This window comes from Barbus barbus, assembly GCF_936440315.1.
Source record: "Barbus barbus genome assembly, chromosome: 4".
NCBI classification, from domain to species: domain Eukaryota; kingdom Metazoa; phylum Chordata; class Actinopteri; order Cypriniformes; family Cyprinidae; genus Barbus; species Barbus barbus.
The window spans coordinates 32,777,241-32,805,069 of NC_136732.1; the positions used below are offsets into that span (position 1 = coordinate 32,777,241).

The 27,829-nt window shown below is 37.2% G+C and overlaps 1 protein-coding gene across 3 annotated transcripts; it reads right to left on the reverse strand.

Moving 5' to 3' along the window:
• Nucleotides 1–953: 953 nt before the first annotated feature.
• Nucleotides 954–27,829, reverse strand: LOC306860442 (V-type proton ATPase 116 kDa subunit a 1-like). 3 transcript variants are annotated; one of them, XM_079402162.1, is made up of 22 exons: nt 27,710–27,772; nt 25,106–25,262; nt 22,715–22,793; nt 22,445–22,542; nt 21,214–21,342; nt 20,437–20,523; nt 19,487–19,569; nt 17,902–18,028; nt 17,701–17,783; nt 17,045–17,138; nt 11,804–12,016; nt 9,328–9,478; nt 9,038–9,177; nt 8,356–8,519; nt 8,073–8,163; nt 7,863–7,981; nt 7,564–7,780; nt 7,358–7,465; nt 5,254–5,364; nt 2,473–2,590; nt 2,064–2,235; nt 954–1,724 (listed from the first exon to the last, which is right to left on the reverse strand). In XM_079402162.1, exons 2-22 carry the CDS (start codon nt 25,220–25,222, stop codon nt 1,631–1,633), a joined length of 2,595 nt encoding a protein of 864 aa, XP_079258288.1. In that variant the 5' UTR covers nt 25,223–25,262; nt 27,710–27,772; the 3' UTR covers nt 954–1,630. The 3 variants fall into 3 exon arrangements, 2 of the variants coding, with proteins under 2 accessions (XP_079258288.1, XP_079258289.1); XM_079402163.1 differs by lacking the exon at nt 20,437–20,523 and having other exon boundaries at nt 27,710–27,829; XR_013783383.1 differs by lacking the exon at nt 20,437–20,523 and having other exon boundaries at nt 1,228–1,724; nt 5,244–5,364; nt 27,710–27,777.

The following is a 27,829-nucleotide window of genomic DNA, read 5'->3' on the forward strand; positions in this document are numbered from 1 at the left end:
CTCTTTAGTCCAGCCCTCTACTGTGATCACTTACTGTAAGGTCACACCTACACTGACCCTTTAAGGGGAGTCTCCACCCTCCTTAGAGCCTGGCAAGGGACACTGGAACACATACCCACCCACTCATTTATGCAAGGGTATGAGACAAACGGCTCAAATCGATTTATGACTCAAAGCATAAACCTGATCCTGAAAATTACTATCAAAGACACGATGCATTACTGGAAACACCATAACTTCCAATATAGCACAATAACTTGCTCCTAACATTTAGTTCAATAGGATTAAGACGTTCTGTTTTCTCCGATGGCGTTTGCGAAGTTCCAGACCAGAGTATGTGAGTGTTGTGGAGTGGAAGCAGTTGTTGTGATTCTGACTGTTGCGAGGACCAGGTTTTTTTTTTTTTTTTTTAAGTTAAATGTTTGCTTGTCACCCTAGCTCTAGAAAGTGTGAGTGATTAAAGGAATTTTTTAAGATGAGAAAGGGGAAACTGTAAAGCTTGGTACTTTTTGTTAGCATAGAAAAATACAAATTGGTCAAATTTTGTCGGAAATGTAATTAAGCAATATCACAAGAGTACAAGTGCTGTCGTTCCAAATATCAGCATGGCTAATGTGAAACAACAGCAATAGCACTTAAGAAAACAGAAATATTATTTAATCATTTCATGTTTATTAAAATTAATAATTATGCTATATATTATTAATAATGCTTCTTAATTAATTATGCTTAAATTAATTGTTTTATACATGTATAGATGTGATTGATTAATTTTCACTCATGTATATAAAAAGAAAAAAAATTGAGTGGATTCATGAGATTAACAGTTTAGATGTGTATTTGCATTTAAATCTCAATAGCAAAACACACACACACACACACACACACACACACACACACACACACACACACACACACACACACACAAACAGCAACACAGTTCAAGGCCAACTAAAATATCATTACTCTTTACTACCATTTTCCAAAGGAATGCAAAGATCTGCAAAAATCTGGGGGAATATCTGCATCTAGTAAACAGATATACTTGAGGATATCCTCTCGGCAGAAGCTTGTGAAATGCCATAAAGTGAAGCTTTCTTTGCTGCATTTGAAATGAGGTCCCTTTGCATAAGAACTGTTATATAAATGTGTCAACAAAGGATAAATGATACATAAAAAAATAATAATTTAAGAGACTGGAAAAAAAGAGACAAAATCTCCACCTATGCTATAATGAGAGGGAAACTGTAATGATATTTGCCTTGATTGAAGAGTACAAATTTATGAGAACAAAAACATGCTGTTCATACTCCTATGTGCTGCATGGCAACACCACTTGATTTTGTATTATTACAAATCGATACATATTGCTGCAAGAATTGAACAGTTATGAAATCATTGCAAATATGTTATGCAGTTCTAGCTCAGATTATTTTCAGCTTCAACTAATTACATCTAGTTAACCTGCTTGTAAATTATTCCATTTACGTACTGATGTAGAACACCTGAGAAATTTAGAGCCTTACAAAGTCACAGTGTTCACAAGAATCATGAAATCTCACAAGCAATCTGATGGGCTCCTGTAGTTTGGAGGTGTGGCAGTTGAGGAGGGAGATAATATGGGTGTGGTTTAGTCTTCAAACTTGCCCTCCAGAATGCTGTCAAAAGTAAAAGGCATGAACTTGAAGCCCTGTCCAGTGTAGAATTTATTCTGGAACTCCACCCTACAGAAAATAATTAGGGAAACAAGGTCAGTGGATTGCAATTCTGAGTTTAAAATAAAATAAAATATTTTTTTTAGTTTGGTTTTGTACATAGATTTTATAAAAATCTTGATACCATCTTTTTAGGAAGTGAGTTTAGTTTTAGAATGCAGTTCTCACGCATGCAACGAAAGTTTTTTTTGTGTGTAAAGAATAACATTAAGCACTCAGAATAGTCAATGCAACTGGATTTTGCTAGACTAGGGTGTGTATGTAGCCATTGATAGGGGGCGACATCTGCTCTTGAAACTGTTCAACTGTTTTCATTTATAAAGCCAAACATTGCATGTGTGCCCTTACCAATGCAATCTGAGAGCATGAAGGAAGGCAGACAGCCCTTCCATGATCAACAGAATAAACACTGTCAGTGTAGCAAAGAAGGCAAAGATGATTGACAGCGCAAAGAATCCACCAAAATTCCTAGAAGCCAGACCCATGTGCATCACCATTGTCCACAAGACCTCAGAGAGCTCTGGAAGAAAACAGAAAGACTTTTTAAGAAATATCTTGTAAACAATTACTCGATTACAAATTGCATAGTGAGAGGATAAATATGGACTGACATTTGTACAGGGCTGCAGTTTATAAATTAATTTATTATAGACTATAAAGACTTTAATTACTACTCTACAAAGTAGAACTGAGCCTAAACAAATTTCCATGCATTTTCAATACAATAAATGTGAGTATGCGTGTGTGCATTACTTACGCGCATGGGCCAGACTCAGCGCCCAAAGCCGTAGATAAGAGGCAGTATTTGAGATGCAGCCTAAGCAGTATTCTATAGTGTGAATGGCTTGATGCACTGCAACATCTGCAAAATTAAACTAAAGAGAGAGAGAAAGAGAGCAATAAGAGCTGTTCAGACTAATGAGAAAACAAAAATCTAATCCCACTCCCAGCTCAATCACAGCATGATTAGCAGCCCTGAATCTCACAGGCATGAGAACAAAATCACAGCGCTGGGCTTTTCAGATGATCGGCATCATTTGATGTGATATATTTCCTAATCACAGCACGGCTCATTGGATCATTCCCATGTAATGATGGTGGCTAAAAAAAAGGAAAATGAATGTCTAGAAAATAATCTATCTAGATGTACTGGAAAAGGATCGAACACCAACTACAGGAGACTACCCAACACTGAAGCCTGCAGGAACACACACACACGCAGAGCAAGAGGACTGTATGGGGTGATGGCGCACATACATACACACACACAAACACAAATATAAAAAACATCTACACAGAGTCGAGAAGGCTGTCTGCTCTTACCACTTCTTCCTCTGACTGCTTGAAAGGTAATCAGACATATGCACAAACAGACACACACACAGGGTTAAAACAGGGTTAATGACAGTTAGAATCTGATGAAGAGATAGTGAGAGGAAAAATACACTTTGGTTTACAGAAAATGCAAAGATCTAATGACCAACACATTTCTTGTCAGTCATAACAAAATGCAGTGGCCCCAAAAAGTATTCAGAAGCTTAAGCCACACCTACAAATGCATGAATGACTAATTAAACAAAATACAACAAAGCAAGTGGCCTTTATTTTAAACAAGCACAGCACACTAAGCAAAACATTTAATAAAAAGATTTGTTAGGTTTGAAACAGATGTGATTTGGACAACAGTTTGGACATTTTCTGTTTGTCAAAAGAGTAATGTGATGTGACTAACTACACCTGCTGCTAGGACACCTTTGTGAAAAGTGGCTGACTCTGCAGCTATGTTCACACTGCAGGCAAATTGGCCCAAATCAGATTTTTTATTATTGCTCACATGTGACACAGACCTGTTTTTCTCATGACGGTGTGAACCACACAAACCACATGGAATCTGATCTTATCAAATCCGATTTGTGCCACTTTCATATGTGGAACTAAATCCGATACAGGTCAGATGTTTTGCAACAGTTATATCGGAATTCATGCGACTTTTACGTCACTCAATTCTGCACTCATGGGAGTCACTTCAAATATTTTACATACCCAAAGTTGAGAAAGGTAGTCAGTGAAAGTAAAGTGACGTGTAAGAACTCATATCATAAAAGTTTTAAAACTAAGTTGTCTTTATATTTCATATTGCCTGTGCATAATTTCGCTGGCTTCTACGGCAGATCACACTATAAATAAACACATAAATAGCTTGCTTCATGTCCTCCATGTTTACATCCGTATCACAGTGCACTGTGCAAGTGTTGCCAAATCCACAGTTTTCCCGCTATTTTTCACTGTTGATGTGGGTTGTTTTTCAACTCCGTGGGTTGACGCGACCCCACTAATGCAGCATTTACCTCCCAGAAGGCGATTGGGCTAGTTTTGGACTAGTTTTGAGAAGCAATGGGAGAATTTTGTTGTGAGAGCTTGGCAACCCTGCTCGTATTTTTTTTCAAGCGTGTGCACTTCAGTTCAAACCATGATCTGTTCACACTGTAAATCTGATATTGGCCACATTTAAAACAAATGTGAACACCTATTTAAAAAAAATCAGATCTGAGCAAAAATCGGAATTGAGTACTAAGTCTTGCAGTGTGAATGTAGCCTATATGTGTACTAAAAGTCATGTGAAACCAGTTGGTTGAAAATAATACAAAAATAGTTGAGGAAATTGATGCTATTTATGAGATCTAGCATCATTTGTTTGCAGATGCCACTTTGTTTTTGTAAACGGATACATTTTTAAGTGCAGCTTCAGTGACCAAATGCTTTATAGGGTCACTGAAAACGCCAAAATGAGAGCGATACACAATCCCGGGGATTTGACTTTAGTCTGCAGTAAACTGACTTTAATGGCTGCTACTGGCAGGTCTGTTTGGAATGGAAGGAGGAAGATTATTTGGCACTAATGCACTGAAAAGGTTATCTGCCTCCATTTTATTTCCAGTGTAGAGAAACCCAATTAGCCAGGTGGGTGTTTGTTTAGTGTTTTGAGGCTGGTTGCCATGGGATACAGTGGTTGGGGGGAGAGACAGTGTTTTTAAAAGGGGCTGCCCCAGTTTAGACCAGCACTGGTATGTAGATCCCAGATCCAGTGAGTCACAGAATGGAATGCCGACTGCAGGCGAGTAACCCCACTGCCAACTGCAGCCGTTTTTGGCACCTGGGTGTGACTTGTCACCGTGTGGGTGGAAACAAGTTTCACATAGACTACTATAAAGAAATTCACTTTAATTATTCTTATGATAAAGCGTTAAGTTATTCTCAGGATCAACAGATGACATCACATGGAGAGTCGGACAGAAAAACTCGACCCAAACAGATATCCAGATAAATGGGTGGGCAGAACACATGTCATTCTCTCGCAGTAGAAAGACTACTGTTAAGAGTTCACAAACTAAAGCATCTTTGTAAAATGAAAAATAAACAAGAATGGGTAAAGTATTTGATTAGTAAAATTAATAGTTATTCTATAGGCTAGTTGAGAGAAAAACAGACTGACAGTTTAAAAAGAAGAAAAAAAAAAGAAATAAAAACATTCCCTCACCTCAAGCAATTCTTCTTCTAAGTTTTGGGAGAGCTGGTCATGTTCGATGATACCAGTTTCATCCTCTGTAGGGCCGTTGCCCACACGGATTCCCCCAAAGTTTTGCGTTCCCTGCAGCAAAAGTCACACCAAGTCATGGTTGTGCAAGTAATGTATACGTTTTAGCTATTATATAATAATCTAGGTTATCATGGTTCCCACACTTTCTAACCAATAAAAGACAGCATATTAAAATGATTTCTGAAGAATCAAGTGACACTAAAGACCAGCATAAATTCAGGAATAAATTAAATTTGAAAACACATTAAAATAGAAAGCAGTTATTTTAAATGGTAATGGTGTGTGTGTGTATGTATGTATGTATGTATGTATGTATGTATGTATGTATGTATGTATATATGTATGTATATATATATATATATATATGTGCTGTCAAACGATAAAAAAAAAAAAAAAAAAAATTTATGAGATTAATCACGATTAATCCTACCTAACATTAAAGTTTTTAAATTTCCTTCTATATTACAATAATTTCACATTAAATCTTCAAATTTATGTACAAACAACATAAAGACAGTATATTTTTAATATTTGTTTAATGGCATCTTTTATGACTGAAGGCCTGCATTACTGACACCAATACTACTGATGTCTCTATAAAATAGTTTTTTCCCCCTAATATTTAACCATTGACTATTAGCCATTCAACATTACAGTATAATTGAGAACTATCCATTTTAACATTTATTAGACTTAAAAAAAAAAAAAAACTTCTAATTTACGTGAACTTAAAACAAACTTCACATAAACCCTACCTTCACATAGGCCTACCTGTGCCCTTCAGCAGAAATATACATTGAAACTGAAGTTATCAAACACTAAATTCTAAATTAAATATAAAAGTTATTGATTTCCTTTTTTTTTAGTTAGTTTTTTAGTTATTAGGTTATTTTGGCTGCGATCTGACACGCATCGTATTTTCTCTCAACTCTCTTTACCTTTTCTGAGTCATTTCAGGTCTTTAAGTCTCAATAATGAACTGAGGAGTTGAATCGAGTGTGTTAGATGAGGGAGACAGTGCTGGGCTGCTCCAGGACAGTTTCGAAAACCATTTCAGAGACATGTTCTTAAATGTGACTCGTATAAAATATATTACATGCATGCACAGTTTTAAGGCAGCTTTAATCGCCTTTTTGGTAACTTCATGACTTAACTGACCACAACATTGCATGCATGTACATTATTGCTTTGATATGAAATTATACAGGCTATGCGTGCACTGGTGTCTTTGTGCGTGCAGTTTGAAGAGCAAGCACTACAAGCACAGTACCATTTCCACGCTATAACCATTGGAGCGCGCGTCTGAAACGTCTCTCGTTTGATGTACAGTATATATTTTATATATTTAATATTTACAGCATATACATTTATATTCTTATATTTTATATAAATATATTTAATATATAAACATTTTTTCTTAAATATATGCATGCATGTGTTTGCATTTATATATACATATTAAATATACACAGTATACACACACATTATGTAAACAAAAACTTTTATTTTGGATGCGATTAATCGTTTGACAGCATCCAAAATAAAAAAAAATTTAATAAATAAAAAAAAAAAAAAAAAAAAAAATATATATATATATATATATATATATATATATATATATATATATATATATATATATATATATATATATATATATATATATATATATATATATATATATATATATATATATATATATATATATATATATATATTTTTTTTTATTATTATTATTATTGCACCCTTCATAAGCATAAGAGACTAATTTAAAAAATATTTAAATATCCTACTGACCCCCAATTAGAAGTGTATATTGACTATAAGACTTATCATGACCTTTCCAGGCCTAATAATTATACTTAAGAAAAATCCATGTGGACATTAATGGATATTCTGAAGAATTTCACGTCTGATGTACAATGATCGAAATTAAAATAAAAACCAAAAAATAACAAAACGAAAATAACACGTTGTCTAAAAATAAAAAAGCTTCCAAACTGGACATGTAGCAATCTCTAATGTGGCATGTTAAACAGGTCCTTACCAGACGTCTTCTCCAGAGGTATTGCCTGCGCATTACTAGCGTCTTTACTATGAGCATACACGGTACACAGGCGAGAGCTATAACAACTAGCAGACACTGAATTGCAACCTACAGAGAAAGACAAAAAGAGAGAAACAGCAGTTTTAAATGTCAAGTGGTCTCATTCGCCACATATACTGATAAATTCACATGATATTGGTGTGTACCTGTCCCGTGTAAAATGGCTTGTTGGTGGGATCGTTGTAACTGAAGAGGCACATGTTGATGAAGGTTATAAGAAGACTGGGGGCTTCTTTTGAGTTCTTGGCCTCATATGCCAACCACTTGTAAAAAATCAGCAGCACCAGGTAGCCAAAGAGACTGACCATGAAGATGATCTCAGGAATAAAACCCAGGTAGATGTTCAGAGGTTTTTTGAAGTACCTTCACACGTCGACAAAAAGACTTAAATTAGCATTAAATGTTGATACATACCTATTTAGAGTAACAACAGACAAGTGCGTACAGGTGATTGAAAAGACTGAGAGTAACTCCAAACGTCATGTGGATGACTCCAAGAACAATTGACATCTTCATCTTGAAGGAGTTCAGAAAGGTCAGCTTATTGGTGGCGATGTTCCAGATCTGTAAGAGGAAAAAGGAAACAGCTCTCAAAGGGCTGAAGTTAGACTATCTTTGCCACAGAACTGTTTAGATGTTTTTACTAGGTGCTTACTGGGTCAATGCCAATTGGATAGGGTCCATTAAACACTTTTGGCACAGCAGGGTCCAGCTGTAATACGTGGTTATCCTTCAGTGTCGTAGTCCTGAATGTGTTAATGGAAAATCAGTGTTAAAAATAAAAATTAAAACTTGTGAAGGCCACACATGAAGATCTGAGTGATCAATTCAAACAAGTGGCTGATTATGAGAGCCACATTTTCTGAGAGCCATAAAAACAACAACAATGAACAACAATGAAGCGATATAAAATTAATGGTTTGGAATGAACTACTTACGTCCAGTTGCCTCCTCTCTCTCCAAACATGGGTCGGACACTCCAGCCCGAGCCAAAGACATTGAGAGATTTGGAGAAACAGTCGTTGTAGATAATCCCAGTATACACTGAAAATATTCCCATCAGGAGAATAATGTAACGGCCCGCAAAAACCATGTTAAACATCTAGAGAAAGAGAGAACACTGTGATTTGTAGCAGCCCAAATGACCAAATAAATGTAGAATCATTAAAAAGAAAGTATATTTTATATAATGTTTGTTAAATTGCATTTCTATATTATTGAGTAAATACAGTTCCTTACTTTTTTTTTCCATTTTCTGAGAAAAAGCTTTATGCCTAAACTGTACATTTTCAGACCTTCAAAACCAGACTTTCAAACCATCTTATTACTTTTAAACTAAACTTAAAGCCATCATCATGCAAATGCATAATAACAAATGTTCCATTTAGCTTTGCCTTTATTAAAAATAACCCATAACAAAAGGAGTCTATTTTATTCTCCACTACAAAACTTTAATTTTCATGCTAAATAACACTTCTTAAAAACAATTAGGATCAATATTTTCTGTGTTCAGGATCTATACATAAATAAAGCTATATGACATGAATATTTGATTTGAAGAAAATTATCAAATAATAATAATAATGAGATGGGTAGAGAAATGGATGGGAGTATGGATACCTCATTGTCGTTTTTCTGGGCAATTAATCGGCTCTCTCGCAGTACCAAATAAAGTGCAGCGCAGGTCATGAGTATACCATGACCCAGATCGCCAAACATGACCGCAAACAGGAAGGGGAAGGTGATGATGGTGTATGGAGCTGAACATATGAGCACAAACATTGATACAAACATTATGCAAAATAAAAATAAATAAATAAAAAGGTAGCACAGCAGGATTTGTTGATCTGTAGCTTATTTTAAATCACTGCAGAGGATTTTGGGACAAAACTATTGAAGGTCAGGGTTACCTGGGTTGATTTCCCGGTAGTTGCTGATGCCATAAGCATCAACGATGCTCTGAAAGCCAGAGGTGAACTTATTGGTTTTGTTGTAGGTGGGTGGGGTTTGTTTGGTCTGCATTCTGTTTAGGATGGAGGGAACAGTGGATCCACTTTTCTCCTGCAAGAAATAGAGCGGAATTTAACAAACATTCATGCAAGAAAACAAATGCTCCAGTTTGCTTCCCAGTAAACAGTGGAGCAGTTGTATGCATGACTCTACATTGCATTTATGTAAATGCTCATTTATCTGTGGAAATAGTGTCACTTGTTTGCTTAAATTTTGAACAGATGCTGCATATTGTGAACTGAACTTGAGTATTGAGTCCACAGCATGTAAGTGCGTATGAAGGCAATGTGTAAGACAGCTGATATTAATAGCTGCTAGTTAAATAAGGCATGAGGAAGAATGCCATGTGTAAGGACAGGCTTTGAACTAGCACGCAAGCACAATCCTTCACATTTCAACACTGCCTACAAGGACTTAACACTATTACACTTTTAGTTTAAGTTCAGAAGGAAGCCGCTTTTTTGTTACCAAACAATGCTTTACATGGTTTAACAAATTATCTGTAAGAATCCATCTGTAGGTTGCTGGCTGTAAGTCCAGCATTATACAAATAATACTTAACCCCTTTTTAACTCTATAAAGACACAGAAGAGACACAGAAGAGACACAGAAGAACAGAAGGTGAATTTGTGTGAGCAGTTAATCCTCTTACGGTGTGACTATTACAAGGTTAACATTGCAGTGACCTCTGACCCTTACACTACAACGTCTCACCACGGGGATTACAGGTATTACACCCGCTCTGCCCTTACGGTCCTGCAGTAAGGTGTGACATCCCGGACCTCACAGAGGAATCACACCTGCTGTGAATAAGCTAAGAGTATCTAGAATCCATCACTCAAGTGATCTTCAGCACGCACTATATCAAACAAACAAACTTATATAATTTTGGTTCATGTGTTTAGTCAAAGTTCAGATTGCTGTGCCAAAGCATTGTGCCAAAACTCATTCTTACTCAGTGGCTATTAAATGAAAGCACTGCATACTAGAAATGCAATAAAAACACATTCAAACTTTTTCGTTTTGTATTTTCCAATTAATCAAAATTAATGAAAATAAATAAATAAATAAATAAATCAGTGACTATTTTCTACTGAGAGGAAAAAATGGAAAATCACAAACATTCTGAAAACTGAGGGAATGGATTGCCTCTGCCTATCTCAGCCATCATTTTATCAGTTTCCTCATCAGCAGAAGTGATGGACAGGGTCCACTTGTGGTGCTGCGAGAAGGTGATCAGGTTTCAGCAGCTCTAGACCATAGGAAAATTCAAACTTTGATCTGAGGTGTCTCATGACTCAATGTAAAAGCATCTGGGCATTCTGTCCTAACACTCAGTCCCCTGTGTGCATGTCTGTGTGTCCTAGGATAATTGAAGCTAAAACCATGTTTACAAAGTGTGAGTCATTGTATGTGATGAAAAGAACAAATAGGCTTCTCCTTAGAGACAACACGTGTGGTGGTAATATATGTGGTCTAACATGCCAATGTAAAATGGACTAAATACAGCCCCAGTGTAATGCAGCTTACATCAGGAGTTGTGAAACCAAATTTAAGACTTTAGGACTTTCACAAATCCACACAGATCAAACCCATATTATTTCAAAATAAATCATGTATCTCAGATTCTTTTACTTAATTAAACACATTTGACTGCAAAATAGGGTAACTGCAAGTTTCAAATGCTCAAAATGTGTTTTATTCAAGAGATACATATGCATTGAAAATGTTTTATGTACTAATAGATCAATATATATGAATAAGAGTTCAATCGATATTGGATTTTGCAGATATGATAATGTGTTTAAAGAAAAGCAGCAAACTGATTATTGTGCTGATATTAGTCAAATCTTTATACTGAATGTGTTAATGTCTTTTCTTCCTGTGACAGAATGGCCCAAAGAAAAGCCACAAGAGTTAACAGTAAGTCCCATAAAAGTGCCCCACAACTTTGTATCCCCCCCATAACAATATTCTGTTTTAATAGGATATAATGTGTCAACAACAACCATCAAGCCAATATGTCACAACAGTTCCAATGTGTCTAATATTATTTCTCAAATTAGTCTAAATACATATTTAGTAGAGCCCTTATTAGAGTTCAAATAACAATGACAATTGTAACATTTGAGATGTTAATTTGAGATCAGATATCATAAATGACAATGAATCACTTTATCAGTGATGTGCTCATTAGAAAGTAAATGTAATTATCAAGAGGAAAAAGTCATGCAGTGATTTGATTTGCTGGATTCAATTATAGTAGGTAGCAGCCTGAAGAATGAGACACTGTACCAACCTCCTCCAGCTTAAGATCTTAGTAGGTGTACAGAAACATCAAACAATATAAGTGTATGCAAGAGTGTGTCCCCTCACCGTGCCCCGACGCAGGGCAAACTGAATGGAGTCTAGATCGGACACAGGGCACCAGATCTCAGCAATCAGACACTTCTGAGTGACATCGATGTTGCAGAGGTTCAGAGTGTGATAAATGGCTTTCATCTTTCGGACCTTGACGAACCATACTCGGACAGTCTTGGCAGCCGCCTGCAAAACACGTTGCCTGTGATCCTCCGTCTGATTCAGCACCTGGAACACACAGCAGAGAGGAAGAGGAGGTGTCAAAACAGGAAACATGAGATCACTGAACAAGTGAGGTGATATAGTCACAATTAGAGCTGATAGAGCAACCTGAGAGCCTGACTCTGAGCAGACTGCAGTTTAGCGTTACGTCTGACATGGAAACCCGGTAATGTTCAATATCCTTTAAATGTCTGAATATTTTTCAGAAAAAAAAAACTGTTGTGAATATCTTTTGTATGGCTGATGTTAAGTCAGGCGAAGTACACACAGTAACGGTTCTCCGTTTAGTTTCAATCATGACAGAAAAAGATTTGGGGTTCAGTGAGGGAGTTCCCTAATGATAATCTGATTCAGTTAATCTGATTCAAACCATTCCTTTTCTTATGAGCTTGTAAATCTTTTTGGGGAACCATAAGAAGAGTTTTTTTTTTTTTTTTTTTGCATGGAACAAAAAAATCTGAAGTATTTAGCCACGGCCACCACAATTTTGTCACAATATTTACAGCTGTAATTCAGAGCTATTGCAAGAATAGCAACAAATAGGTGTTCAACTTCAAGTTCCCCATTTAATCAGACATGACAGAAAGAAAAAAAAATAATTGGGGGTTTAGTTCATTAATGACTCTGGATGATTCACTGACACAGTAACAGTTCTCCGTTTAGTTTGAATCATGACAGAAAAAACATTTGGGGTTCAGTGAGGGAGTTCCCTAATGATAATCTGATTCAGTTAATCTGATTCAAACCATTCATTCACTCGTGAGCTTGTGAATATTTTTGAGAAACCATCAGAAGAGCCATTTGTTTTTGCATGGAACAAGAAAGATTCAGAAGTATTTTGCCAAAGCCACCCCACTTTAGTCCCAATAGTTGTAGGTGTTATTCAGAGCTAGCGATAAATAAGAGCTCAACCTCAGTTATTTTGTTAATTGAAAAGTAAACAAGCACCCTCTGTCAGCTATTGTATGAACAGGAAAATTCAAGAGCCACACCTGTTGGTAAACATGTTTGTGAATTCCAAACATTGGTTGTGTGAGCGTAGGCAATATGGCTTCTATTTAAGTAAGGTGGATTTCTCAATCATTCAGGAGTGGCCAGGGAAGTGAGCCAGTATCTGGTTGGCATGTTAGACAGATAGAGTGGCTACATTAACGTCCAAGCACATTCTCGCTCACACGGGTGGGACATACGCAGCCACCCACTCTAAAATCAGACACACTCACCCACGCTAGAATATCCCACATGCTCACCCACGCTGGAAACATACAGAGACTCACCCACGCTGACAAATCAGGCAAACTCGCCCACTCTGGGATTTATGTAATCCTTAATAATGTGTCCCAAAGATCTTCCGTCTTGCTCAAACAGCAACAGAAACACAAACATGGCATGTGTACTATACTAAAGGGTACCAAATTCTCTCTAAATCTGTGAGAGGATCACAGGGACATTAACGATTCCTGCCCGACAGGCACACACACACGTGCATAGTGACCATTCTCTCTCACCTCGGGGCAAACAGGCCCGCTAATAGCTCGAAGTGAGTCAGTGACATGGAACTCGAGTGCATACTCAGTCCCGGCCATGTCAGCACTCTTGTGCTTGGATATGTTCCTTCATTTCTTTTGAATAGTCAGAGACAAAACGGATATGCATGTGGGTTTTCAGAGGGTGTGGGATAAGAGAGAATCAGCGAATAACTGTGGCGAACATGAAGAACAAACTCCCTCAGTATGTGGATATGCACAGAGAGGAACTCTCACTATGAGACAGCCACTGTGAAAAGCACCTTACAGTTGTAACTGTTTGTAATGCAATGACAACAAGAATTTCTTTTCAGATTTTTGTCGATCGATTTCTATGTTGTCATGTTTTGAGGGTAGCCTTGCCTACAATGGCCCAAAATCTTGCTCCACATAGCCGTCTATAGACCTTAATCAGGTATTATAAATTTAACAGATGAAAATGAGGCTGTCAAGGACAGATTTTCAAGTTTCACTATAAAACGCACTGTAAAGGTTCTAGATCACATGATTTTCACAACTTTCAAAGCGGTTTTGGAGTTTTTGTCTACTGAAAGTTTATTTCAAAAAGACGTCTCATAAGCTGAACAATCGGTATGTTGTTAAACCAACAGTACAATCCATTGAATTTACTGCACTTCGAACCCTTTAGGTTTTCATTCCTGTCAAAAATTTTATATGACACAACCCTGAATAAGGTTTATTAAAGAATAAATTCTGATTGGCTGTAATACTACTGTGTGTGATATCACTGTCAGCGAGTGTAGAAAAATGACACGATGCTGAAACTTGTATGTGCCACTGTGCAGACACTGAATAAATCTAACGTGAGAACTAAGCAGCGATGATAAACTGCCCTGCCATGTGCTGAAGGTCTAAACTGTGTGGGTATCTGTGTGGGTGAGAAGCTATGGGTACTATGTAAATGTGTGAGGACACACTCACCCAAAGTTTTCCTTCCCAAATAAGGCACTGTGAGAGATTCTCTCAAAGACCCAGTGCTGAAACACCATCCAAGCAGTCCCCCCATTACGTCTACTGGTAGCCCCTAATGACTCACTGAGAGAGATTCCCTCAGCCGTACAAACTGACAGACACCGACTGCGCACTGACACAGCCAGTGGATAATTCAGTCAAATCAACCTGCACTTTAGCGTGTTAGTTTAATCTCAGCTCAAGAGAGGGAATAAAAAACAAAAACAGAGAAGAAAATGAGAAAAAGAGTTGAGACCAGAAGTCTAATCCAGAGGTTTTCAAAGTGATACACACCCACAGGGGGCGCCACAAGCCCCCCCAAAAAAATCTGTATAACATGAATTAAAATAAATTTTAAAAATAAATATATTTAATTAAATAGCCATACACTCTCATACTGTAGAGACAGTGATCTGCACTACCTGTGAAATGTGAAAAATCTTATTAATTCATTACATTTATATAGCGCTTTTCTGCTTTTCCAAGCACTCAAAGCGCTCTACATTGTCAGGGGGTATCTTCTCGTCCATTACTAGTGTGCAGCATCCACCTGGATGATGCGACAGCAGCCATAGAGTGCCAGAACGCCCACCACACACCAGTTTACTGGTGGAGAGGAGACAGAGTGATGAAGCCAATCAGCAGATATGGGGATAGTTAGGAGACCACAATGATCAGAGGCTAATAGGCAAATTTGGGATTTTTTAATGACCACAGAGAGTCAGGAGAGTTTAACGTCTCATCTGAAGGACGGTGCTTGTTGAGAGTATAGTGTCCCCCTCACTATACTGGGGCATTAGGACCCACACAGACTGCAGGGTGAGCACCCCCTGCTGGTCTCACTAACACCTCTTACAGCAGCAACCTAGTTTTCTCAGGAGGTCTCCCATCCAGGTACTGACCAGGCTCAACCCTGCTTAGCTTCAGTGGGCAACCAGTCTTGGACTGCAGGGTGAAATGGCTGCCGGTTGCTGGTCTTATTGACATAAGAACAAAAATAGATACAAATTTTAATTACGTGGGCAACAAGAAATACTTAGGGTCTGTTTATAGTATAATGTAATTTGCTATGATTAAAAGCATCACCAAATGCATATGTAATTTATATGACACAGTCAGAGTGCAGTGTTTTTTTGACATTTAGTCATTTTTTGTTTAATTATTTATTTTACTGATAGTGAAATCCACCCTGCTCTAATCTAATCTGTATTTGGCACAGCACATGATTTCTGATCACACTCATTATGTCATGTAATTCCATTACGCCACTCAAGCTGGAGTTTATGAAGCAAATGGCATCAATTGATGTACTGTCAAATCATATTCAGTCATATCACTACAAAACCAGCAGTGTGCATTCACGAGTTTGTTTGCTTTCCGGTTTAAATCTTTTAGGCACTCTGTGAACAGCTACGCTTTGTTTTTCTAATTTATTTTATGATCATGATTTTATAATCTCTGATGTAAGAACCTCTGATCAGACTGAGGACTGTTCTTTCACATACAGCTAGGATAGAAACAGATGAGACACACACAGATGGGGATTGCCATTGTGTCGGTGCTTACATTGTTACTATAGCAGCTGACGCAGATGGACCAGATATTGGTGATAACATTTGAATAAGCAGATCAGATTTCATCATTTGTAAAATGACAGTGCAAACAGTGTGGCAGGATTTGAAAACTAATTCAGATTTGTGGACAGAGTGAGCAAAGCAACAGAGAGAACAACTCTAACAGAACTAGATCAGGTCTGGACGCATCCATCCATACACAGCCATAACACCCTGCAGCCCAAAACTGGTTGCCCACTGAAGCTAAGCAGGGTTGAGCCTGGTCAGTACCTGGATGGGAAACCTCCTGGGAAAACTAGGTTGTTGTTGGAAGAGGTGTTAGTGAGGCCAGCAGGGGGTGCTCACCCTGTGGTCTGTGTGGGCCCTAAATGCCCCAGTACAGTGACGGGGACAACATACTGTCAAAAAGCATCGTCTTGTGGATGAGACATTAAACCGAGGTCCTGACCCTCTGAGGTCATTAAAAATCCCATGGCACTTCTCGTAAAGAGTAGGGATGTAACCCCGGTGTCCTGGCCAAATTGCCACCATTGGCCCTTGTCAATCATGGCCTCCTAATAATCCCCATCCACTTGATTGGCTCCATCTCTCTCTCCTCTCCACCTGTAGCTGGTGTGTGGTGAGCGCACTGGCACTGTTGTACTGTGGCTGCCGTCACATCATCCAGGTGGATGCTGTACACTGGTGGCGGTTGAGGAGAGATTGAAACCCCACATGATTGAAAAGCGCTTTCGGTGTACAATACACAATAAAGCGCTATATAAATGCATTATTCATTCATTCATACGACTTAACTCACCTCATACAAGAAAAAGATTAACTTTAAAAAAAGACTGTCTCTACATGCACTTATTCTGGCCAAAGAAGTAAAAGACAGGCATATAATCTTTGCTCATAAGCAGAATTAAGTGTTTGTGAAAGAATGTGTATGTGTGTGCGCACGTATTGCACTTATGTCTTACCATCTGGAGATCATCAATTCGAGTGTTGACTCCAGCTGCCATTTCCTTCCTCTCTTGAGGGGTCTCAGGACAGGGGTACAGAGATGCCCGAAACCTAACATAAAAATATTGGTAAAATATATGAATATGGAATATATTAATTTTAAGAATGTGTCAAATACACACTACACTATCAAAATACACTATCAAAAGTTTGGGGTGAATAAGGTTTTATTTTTTTTATTAATACCTTTATTCAGCAAGAATGCATTATATTGATCAAAAGTAACAAAGAAAATTATGACACAAAAGATTTATATTTCAAATAAATGCTCTTCTTTTAAATCCTGAAGAATGCATCATGGTCTCCATAAAAATATGCACAACTATTTCTAACATTGATAATAATAAGAAATGTTTAAATTTCGGCTTTTTAATAAACATTTAAATATATTTTAAATTGTAATAATATTTCACAAGATTACTGTCCTGTATCTTAAATAAATAAATGAAGCAGCAACAGCCTTGGTGAGCATAAGAATCTTCTTTCAAAAACAATAATTTTTTTACCAACCTACAAAATCAGAAAACAATAACGTTTTCAAAATCTCATGTAAACACCATATTCTTTTGTTTTGATCACTCTGTATTGAGACTGGGCAGCGATGCTCTCGTACCCTTCACAAATCTTCTTGACTCTGTTTTTCAGCTGGTCTCCCTGGAAGAAAATGATGAACACAGACTTGTGTACATGGTCTCCCTGGAAAAAAAAACATAAGAGGAAGCTCCTATTAAATATACAGTTAATAATCCAAAATAAACAATTATTTCTTGCAAAGCTTTCTTAAAGTTATTTCTTTTTCACAGGGGAAACTGACTGTGGCAGGGTCCTCAAGTGGGTCCTCGATGTCTGCCTGTCGCAGGAAGACATTTCCACGACAAACTCTCCACAGCATCCTTTCGAAGGTGGGAATCCTTTCTCTGCCAATTACCCCTGCAACAAACCTGCAACCAGCAACAAAGGTGAGTGAATTATATCAGTATCCTTCAATAGCAGACATCTAAATAATGAAACTGATTTCCAAGAATACCAAACTTTTGAGGTACTTCAAAATGTTTAATAAACTTTTTTAATAAAAAATATTTGAAATTTAGATGGGATGCCCCAATAAGGATTGGTCTTAAATCTAGATCAAATCAAGTTTTATTTCATAATTCTGCCATACCAAACTTCAAATTTTGATCTTATAGATTTACATTTACATTTATTCATTTAGCTGACGCTTTTATCCAAAGCGACTTACAATTGCTATATATGTCAGAGGTCGTACGCCTCTGGAGCAACTAGGGGTTAAGTGTCTTGCTCAGGGACACATTGGTGTCTCACAGTGGATTCGAACCCGGGTCTCTCACACCAAAGGCATGTGTCTTATCCACTGCGCCATCACCACCCTTAGATCTTTCGATCTTATGGTCTTAATGTGAGTGTAACTCTGGGTTTTACATTAATCCTGTTTCTCCATTACTTTAAACTCAGATAACTTTAAAATCTCTGGTACAGGCTGTGTAAATTCCCAATAAATCAAATTGTAGCGTTATTTCTATTGTGTGGTGAAAGACATACACAGTGGATGCATTGTCAGGCCTCTCAAACACATTGTGTGAAAATCCACACATCTATTACTCTACATCTGGCCATTGTGTCATGTTTCGGCCCCCATCTAATAACTGATCTGCATCCTATATTGCAAAAACTATATTATATTAAGATATGTCCTCATTCCTCTTTACTTTCATCTCTTAACTCCTCTGATGGTTCTTTCCTTTCATCCAATGATCTAAATGGAAAAAGTGTGTTTCATATGAAGTATTAGAGGCATACCAGGATTATTGATCACAGATCAATGACAAACCCGCTGGCATTAGCAGCAGTTACATAAGAATGTGTGTTAAATCCCTCTTTATTACTTCAATTTTACTAGCATAAACCCATTTAAAAGCTACCTCTCCCATGATACTGTGATTTTTACAACTCAGTCCAGAACAATATGACCATATTACTACCAACAAAACATTTGATGCATTTACGATCCACATATACCCTTACATTTAGACACATTTAAAAGACCTGTTCTGCATTCGTCTAGAGCTGTGCCGAAGAAAAAAAAATATAGGCAGGCAGATCAGAAACAGAGATCAGGAAATGTGCAATCTCCATTAACATCCAAGTTTCATCCAAGCATATGCACACATACAGAGTTTGAATTTCTTGTGTTCAAGCAGGCCTGCTTCAGTGAGAGTGAACGTCAAGAGATGCATTTTGTGAGGTAAAATGATACACTGAATGCATTTCAAAAGAATGAGTTCAGGCTGTACTATAATTTCCACATGTGAAGCATCCATGTTTTAGCAGTCCATAACATAGCTTAGTAAGACAGAGATCAAACCCACTAGCATACTCACCCAAGCCTAAGAGGAGCAGCACGTCCAACCTCATTCGGATCCAGTGGAGTTGACGACTCTGCCAAAAGTGAAGGGTCTTCCATCTAACAAAGAAGGAAAAGAGAACAATAATTTGATTTATTTATCTCTTCCTGTAAAAATAATCTGATTTTGAATCAATCAAAGTTCATTGTAGTGTTGATAATATTGTTTCAGGAAATTGTTTTCTATCAAATAAAGGGCCCTTTACATACAGCAGGGCATTGGTAAATTCAAGTATCAAGCTGTTGTAGTTAACTTAATATTGACAGATGTTGTAATCGTTCAAAGCTCTACATGTTAAGGTAAAGTACTTCTTTCATATCACATAAATAAGACAAACGTATGTTTAACTTATGTTTTCAATTAAATTTTTGTTAAAAAAAATTATTTATTCAGAGGATTAACGTTAGAGTAAATCTTGATATTTAATAATACTCAATCAGCTGACAACTTTTACCCAAAACAAATTACAATACATGTTATTATAGGGAAAACCAGGGTTATGTGCCTAACACGAGGGCACTTGGATTGTAGCAGAGGGATTTGTTCTTTGAATAGTTTGAAACAGCAGTTTTTTTTGTTGTTGTTTTTTTAACCACTGACCCACACCACCCTCATACCACCCACCACCAGTCTGTGAGAGAGCCCAAGTTAGTGGAAGTGTAAAGTGAATGATTACAAGACAGCTTACAACTTAACTGCTTGCTCTCAAATGATCTTTTATAACTTGTAAAAGAAATATATCACAATAAAATGCTGAACAATAAAAGTTCAGATCAGTGTCCAGGAAGCACAGAAATGTATGGTCAAAGATCCCCAACAGGCTGAAAGAAAAGAAACACCCTGGTAGTAGCAAATTATCCCATGCACAAAAGGCTGAGCATTTTTTTTTACAGGTTCAAGAAACGTGTGAATAGGGAGTCGAACACCTTGCAGAACTGGTCTTGGGAAGGGCAGTATGACATCATCACCAGCGGCTGAGATGTGACCAGGAATTCAGAGAAAGGCCTTTCAATCTGTTAGACATGCATCTGTCTTTGTCAGCTTGAACATTTTTACAGACATGGGGAAATACATGGTTCTTATGTTTGTGTTAGAGTGCTTATTGATTTGACTATTGAATGGTGTTGATTTTTCTGATCTGATGGTTTGTATTCAAATATAACCATAGAATGACATTTGTGCGTAAAGGCCATTTTACACTGTAAAAGGGAACGGTGAGTTCCCAGTTCAGGCTAAATGGAAGAGAAGTGGAACATGGCAACACGAAAAACACAGAAAGTGGCACCGCAGTAAAGTTAAGCACAAAAATACAGTTTCTGCTAGCTTTCTTAAATGTTACATGCCATTTACTCAAAACCAATGAAATAGTTTTAGCTTTTACTTGGTCAAAAACAATGTTGAAGAGAGGTTTATTGCATTACTTTACGGCTTCATTAACCATCACTTACATAAACAACATAACAGTAATCACCCTGTTCAGATGCAGCATGTTTTTGCTCAAGCTGAAGCAGCAGCAGATATTGTTGTGGTTGCACAGGCACGTTTCACACCGCCTCTCAAGAGTGTGTGAAATGGAAGACAACTAAGACTGCAAGATCGCAAGCAAAGCTTGCCACCTATCATGTACCGTGTAAAATGCCTCAGGAAATACCACAGGAAACTCTAAAGGCTTATGGTTTTGTAAGAAATGAGGTATTACAGACCTCATCAAAGAACTGCTGTGTTCGTCTGAGGATGTGCTTAAGCTCAGTCAGTTCCAGGAAGTTCTTCTTCAGGGCTTCCTGGTTGGTGTTGATCTCCTTCAACTCATTCTCCAGCTTTTCAAAGGTGGCCTTTAAAAAGTAAAAAAGGACAACTCATTAAATGCATTCAAAACTGTTCACAGCTTAAGTACTCTGAAATTGACAATACACACAATAGCTAATAAGCACAAATACAGGCAAAATAATCAAAATTATTTTATTTTTTTTATTCTATGATGCAAAGCTGAATTTTCAGAAGTCATTACTCCAGTCTTCATTTTCTGTTATTATCAATCCTGTGCTTAATATTTTTTTGTGGAAACAATCATACTTTTTTTCAGGATGCTTTGATGAATAGAGAGTTTAATAGAACATCAATTACATATAATGTAATGTTTAAACCTAATAAACTATTCTAATCAGTATTGAGTGACAAGAATATTTTACATTTAATCATTTAGGAGACGCTTTTATCCAAACCAACAAAACCCTTCCAAATATTTGTAATCAACAACCTCTCTCCTCATTAGGGTTGGGCGATGTCTACCAATTTGGCATCGAACGGTGTCTACAGTGAAACATCATGATGGAGGATGACACCGGGGGGCTGGTTTAGGGGTGTGCCCGAAGCGTGAATCCGTATGCAGAAACGCACGGAAAACAAATAACGCGTTCTATGGAGCCACTAAAGGGACATGGTTAGCCATTACATTACAGTACATGAAAGTTCACTTACCACATACACAGATTAAGGAGAGATGACTGATAGGACAATGGCGAATTATTTGCAGATACTGATTTAATTTTTTTTTTTAATCCTCCCATCTCGTAGGCTATTTATTCCCCTTAGGGGTTCTGTAGTACACTTAATTTCCTTTCTGAAAACGGAATTGGTATGCTGCGGATTGAGGAAGAGGGGGTGGGGGGGGGGATCACGATGCCGGCTCAACATCGTGATGTCTGTCAGCCATCGGCGATGGACGATGGCATCGTCTATCGGCCCAACCATACTCCTCATGCACCATCTCTACGTTTTAGCACTGTGCTCATCACAATGTATTATGGGTTGCCTTCTCAATAAAGGATACAATGCTGCCTTAGAATTTAGAAAAACTTTTCATCGTCCCTTGATACAGTGCCTCTGTAGGCAGCTCATAATGTTTATAATGTTATAATGCTCATAATGTTTTACCTCCAAATCAATCATGTCTCGTGGAAAAGGGACCTCTGGGTTCTCCCCTGTGTCTACAATAGGTATGTTAGCCTTTTTGATTTCCTTCTCAACAAATCCTTGAAAAAAAACAAAAACATGATCAAGCAGAGAAAACAGAGCCAGAAACAGAAAAGGAGAGAAACAGCGTGTTCTTGAACATCTTTCCACTGAATTTAACCAGAACTTATGATGCTGTGTCAGCAATAATTTTCAGCTCACTACGTCAGCAATGCTCACTCAATAACTCACTTAGTTTGCGGTCCATCTCCTCACACCGACGGACTTCATTCACAAACTTCCTCTGGAATACATTCACATCGGGGTTCAACTGCAATTCAATGAAAGAGAAAAGGTCACTGACCTATAGGGCTGCACTATTATGACAAAAATCATAATTGTCGATTTTTCCCTTGAGACTGTAATTGCGATTATTAATAACGATTATTTTGAACAGATTTATGCCATTGTTTGAAGCTGCATGCCATATTTTTATATAAAATATACATTTAAAAAAAAGGCTCAAAACACTCTTCCTGAACTTTTATTGCTTTTCTATAGCCATTGAGCCTCAAAAGTCAATTGTACATTGCTTTGGTTTCTTTAAACAAAAAAAAGGTAAAATTATGCATGGTGTAATAATGTTATACTAAAATTAAAAGAAAAAAAAAAAGAAAAAATGGTTTACTAAAGCTATATATTTCATTTACAATTAAACAGACAAAATTTCTAATTACAGTAACATTTTACAATACAATTTATATTATCAGGGCTCCAGACTAACATTCGTGAGCAGTGGCACCAGCACCTGAACAAGTTTTTTCTCTTAGAGATGCACATTAACAGGAGCTTGAGTTGGGATGCAGATGTGTATTTGACAGTACCATTGTGAAAACTGTAACAGCCTCATCTTTTATACATAACCAAAAGTACAGCACCTCATTACCATGGTAAAAAAGTAGCCTAACTATAGGTTTCTATGGTGTTTGCATTGAATAACAGTAGCCTAAAGACATTCAGTCAATTACAAATCCACATCTGATAGAATAATTAACAAAATAATGTAATTATATTTCATTACTCCTTTAACATGTTTAGTATATTAATAATACTCAATAAGAATATCCTACTTTTCTGCCACCGTTCCATTAGTAGTTACCGTGTTACTACAGTAAAACTATGGTAAATGTGGGTGATTTGTGGATTGAAACGTCTTCTAACTGGATTGTTGTTGCACTGTTTCTGCTGCTTTCTGCGTGTTGATGAGAATGACAGCTCCGATTTATTTGGCTTTAAACTAGTTTAAATTAAAGAGACGTGATTTGTTCTGGAGAACTCTGCGTTGAACTCAAGTGCTTCTTACTGGATTTCACAGTGTTGATTAGTACGTGATCGCGACTGGTAACTGTAATAAACGCATTCGCTCTGAGCTCGCACTACGTTGTTTTCTTTTGAGGCGAGTGGATAAAAGGTCTGTGTGTGGCACGCAGTTCAAACGAGTACCGCTATTTTGTTCCGCTTTTGACACGTTTGGCGTTTAACATATCTATCATGCACAACAAAGTGACAACGACTATCAGTTAGACAAAATGTCTTTTATCCAGTGTATTTGAGTTTGTTAAACCCCGCAAACACCTCTTAAGCACACAGAATAATGAAAGTGGAATTTTTAATTGTTTATTTATTTTTGTAATCGCGGATTTGAACGATTATGTAATCGTGGCATCCATAATCGTAATCGCGATTAGAAATTCGATTAATTGTGCAGCCCTACTGACCTATTAATATACAATTACCATTCTCTCAAAGACAAGGAAGCCACATTCATAACCAGGGGCGTAAGGGGAACTGCAAAGTAGTCATATTCACAACGGAACAATGAATCCACATGAAATAAAAACAACACCGTTGGCTGTGAATAATTAGATGAGGGTTCAAGGATGAGTGAGTGCTCTTAGGCCACTTTGAGCAATGTATCACAATCCCTTCCTGTATGAGGTCATAAAGTTTGTGTAATCTTCCCCAATTCAATTTCATCTGGTCTTAGTCTCACACTCTACTGAATATTCTTCGCTCTTTATCTGTTTCCCATCCCAGTAGCAGTGAAATCAAGTTTGCATGGTAAAGCAATGCTCAAAATCTTGTATGCAAAACATCTGTACTATCGCATAATCATCAATGCTGCAGGGACATTAAGTACATGTCTGGTCCTGACGCATTTCCAGTAGTGGCATTTTTATAATCAAAAACTGTCAAAACAAATTGAGTAGTGCAAACTCTTAGAGTGAAGCTAAAACGGAACAAATATGATGTGAAAATAAACAGAAATGTAGCGTCAATACTGGATCTTTAAATAAGGCAGCAACTTTTCTCAAAGGACATCAAATGTTTACCTGAAGTAACTTGCACCATTTTATTGTAGACACTGAATGTGCTTACACAAGAAAGTCCATGAATGTGTATACGTTTTTATGCTTATTTGTTCAGTTATGCTGACATTTGTTGGCAATGGCATCAATATTACTGCCATGAGTCACTATGAATGAAGTGCCACCCTCTGTTGTTTTGAATGGGTTTGACAATGAACAGTAAAAATGTTCTAGGAATTAATAGCCAGTGAATTATGACGTGGTCTATACTTACATCTCTGAACTGCACCATGCCAATCTCCCCCAGCTCACTGACACAGCAGTAGGCAGACTCAGACTGGAGGAAGAGCTGGGCCAGAGTCATCTCCTCACTGCGAAACAACTCCCCCATAATGCACTGTTCTCTACTCAATGCACAAAGGGGAGAATGTCTAAGGGAATAGGAAGAAAACACAAATGCTAATAAAATAAATACAAAAGGTTTCACATGAACAGTAATATTTCTGTTTGACACCAAGCACAGTGGTTAAGCCACACTGATTATGTGAATGTAGATTTTACTTTAACCAAAAGGAAGGAAGGCAGCCCTTAAAACAGCATGTCAGCATTTTTAACCAACAATTCTGGTCTGTTTATATATTCTGTGCCAATTCTGTTATGCTCACAGTCCAGCAAGATGACGATGCCACAGATAAATGCTCTGTGACAGTGAGTCGAGCTTCATTGGACACAGCTGATAGTTTGAGAATCATGAGAATCATATGAATGTTCTGTTTTCAAAGTTTTAACATTTAATGGTTATCTGACAGTACTGTACGAGAAGCTTGCTTATAGATATCAGATCAGCAGCTATAAAAAACCAACTGCAAAATAGGGCTGCTCAATTATATTTTATTTTATACGATGTTATATATTTTAAATGATATAACTTAAAAAAAAAAAAAAAAAAAAAAAAAAAATTATATATATATATATATATATATATATATATATATATATATATATATATATATATATATATATATATATATAATACCATATATAATTACATGAATATATATATTAATGTAATTATATATAGAGCAAGATAGAGAGATCTAATTAGTCTAAAAATAAGACCAACTATGTTGTAATGCACTTGCACCACCTACTAAACATTGAGGGTAGACCCAAATCACACTGCTGTAAAGGAAAGGAAATATACAAGAAAAATGGAATGCAGCACAATAATAATTATATCCCCATTATCTTGTTTTCTTAATCGTTGAAAGCTAAAATCTTAATTGCAAATCAATTTTGATTAATCGGCCAGGCCTACTACTATTCGAGGCAAAGCTTCTGGAAAGATTCCACAATCTTGTGCCCAGAGGGCATGCAAAGAGTGCTACGCTTCTTTGCTGTTTCACCGTTCTCATGGCATGTGATGCTCCAAACAGCTGAGAGAATAAGCACATGCTATGAAGAAGAAGAATGAAGAAAACACACAGGAGCATTCAGTGATTACACCGAATAACCCGATGAACTTTACTTTCCCTGGACCTACCGCTACAACTGCATGGAATGTGCTCTCCTAGAGCAAATCCTGATCTTCTCAGTGAAATGCATGTGGTCCAATCAAAGGAGTGAATTGTAAATTGTAGGCCATTCTTGAAAGCAGTCCTTCACTGAAAGAAGTTTACTATTCATTAAGAATGATTGTACGATGGACTCCACTCACAGGGAGCGGATTATGGATTAAGCTGCGCCATGTGACTCTCCATGCTAAATATTACCAACACAGAGGCACTTTGTGGCAGGTTACGGCACAAAGAAAATCGATAAAGCACAAAAAGCCATTTAATATTTTTGTTAGGTCCATTTTACAACTTTTAAGTGGTTGAAAAGGGAAGTGAGTAGTCTTTGTTTCATGGGTAATTCCACACATGCTGAATAATGCAGCACCTTGGGGAATTATCAAGATGCAGATACTCTTTCAGCTGTCTCTCTGCATCCTGCTCTTTTTTCCATTCTCCTGTACAACTACATACAGCCGTCCCAGCATCATCCTCATCAAATATGATCATCCTCACCCAAAAAATCCCTGTCCTAAGACCTAAACAGCAGCTATATAGTTTCATTCATAAAACCCCAATTTATATTTTGAAAAATGTGTAAAATATTATTTGGAAAATGTTTAGTTTCTATTACGCTTTTCTACTGCACTGTTAAATGGATTATTTATTAACTACGTTCTACTTTAATAAAATGTTTTTATGATTTCACTTAGTTTTATCTTATATTTTTATTATTTTTACGTTACACTGTTTTCCTTCCACAACATGATGTCATACAGAAATGACATTCACACAAATAGATTATTTTTGCAGTATATTAGCTGCTTTGTTAAATGGTTTGCAGTCAACGTTTTCTGAACCATTTTTTCAGACTTACTGTATACTAAATACCTAACGGAAGCTACTTCGGCAATAAAAGGTCGTATGTTATCGTTGAACTGTAAGAAGAGGTAAACACAGACACCGGCTTATAAACTAGCCCGACGGAGGACATTAGTGTATCTGTCAAGCCAAGCTTCTGCGTCAACAAGTAACAGGGCAAAGAGGCACTTTATACACTTCCGTGCTTTACTGTAACAGATGGAAAGGCACTCCTATCAGGTTCAAACTTAAACTTGAAAAAGTAAACAGCAGTGACAGAGAGTTAAAGCGCTAATGCTAATTATCACCGACAGGTTGTTAACTCAGATAACGTAAATAATCAACAACGCATTCCAAAAGCTGAAACAAAACACGCTCTTCTCTTCCAAACACAACTCACTGGGCGTTTCAGAATAGTTATTATGTGAGAATACAGTTATTTCAGCAAGAACAATGTAACTTACTGAGTTTAATCAGTTGAAATGGAGAGCTGCTGTCTCTGAGTCTTCAGCGTCGCGAGCGTCAGCTGCCCAGAACGAGGCAGAGCGGGCGTGACGTCATGAACGGCCCAGTCCTGGTCACGT

Excerpts from the sequence above, each read along its gene's own strand:
- LOC306860442 (XM_079402162.1), bottom strand. The coding sequence starts at position 25,222 with ATGGGGGAGTTGTTTCGCAGTGAGGAGATGACTCTGGCCCAGCTCTTC. Across the intron at positions 7,781-7,862 it reads CTCAGTCTTTTCAATCACCT|GTACTTCAAAAAACCTCTGA; the intron begins GTACGCACTTGT and ends CGACGTGTGAAG. Across the intron at positions 2,591-5,253 it reads TAGAAGAAGAATTGCTTGAG|TTTAATTTTGCAGATGTTGC; the intron begins GTGAGGGAATGT and ends CTCTCTCTTTAG.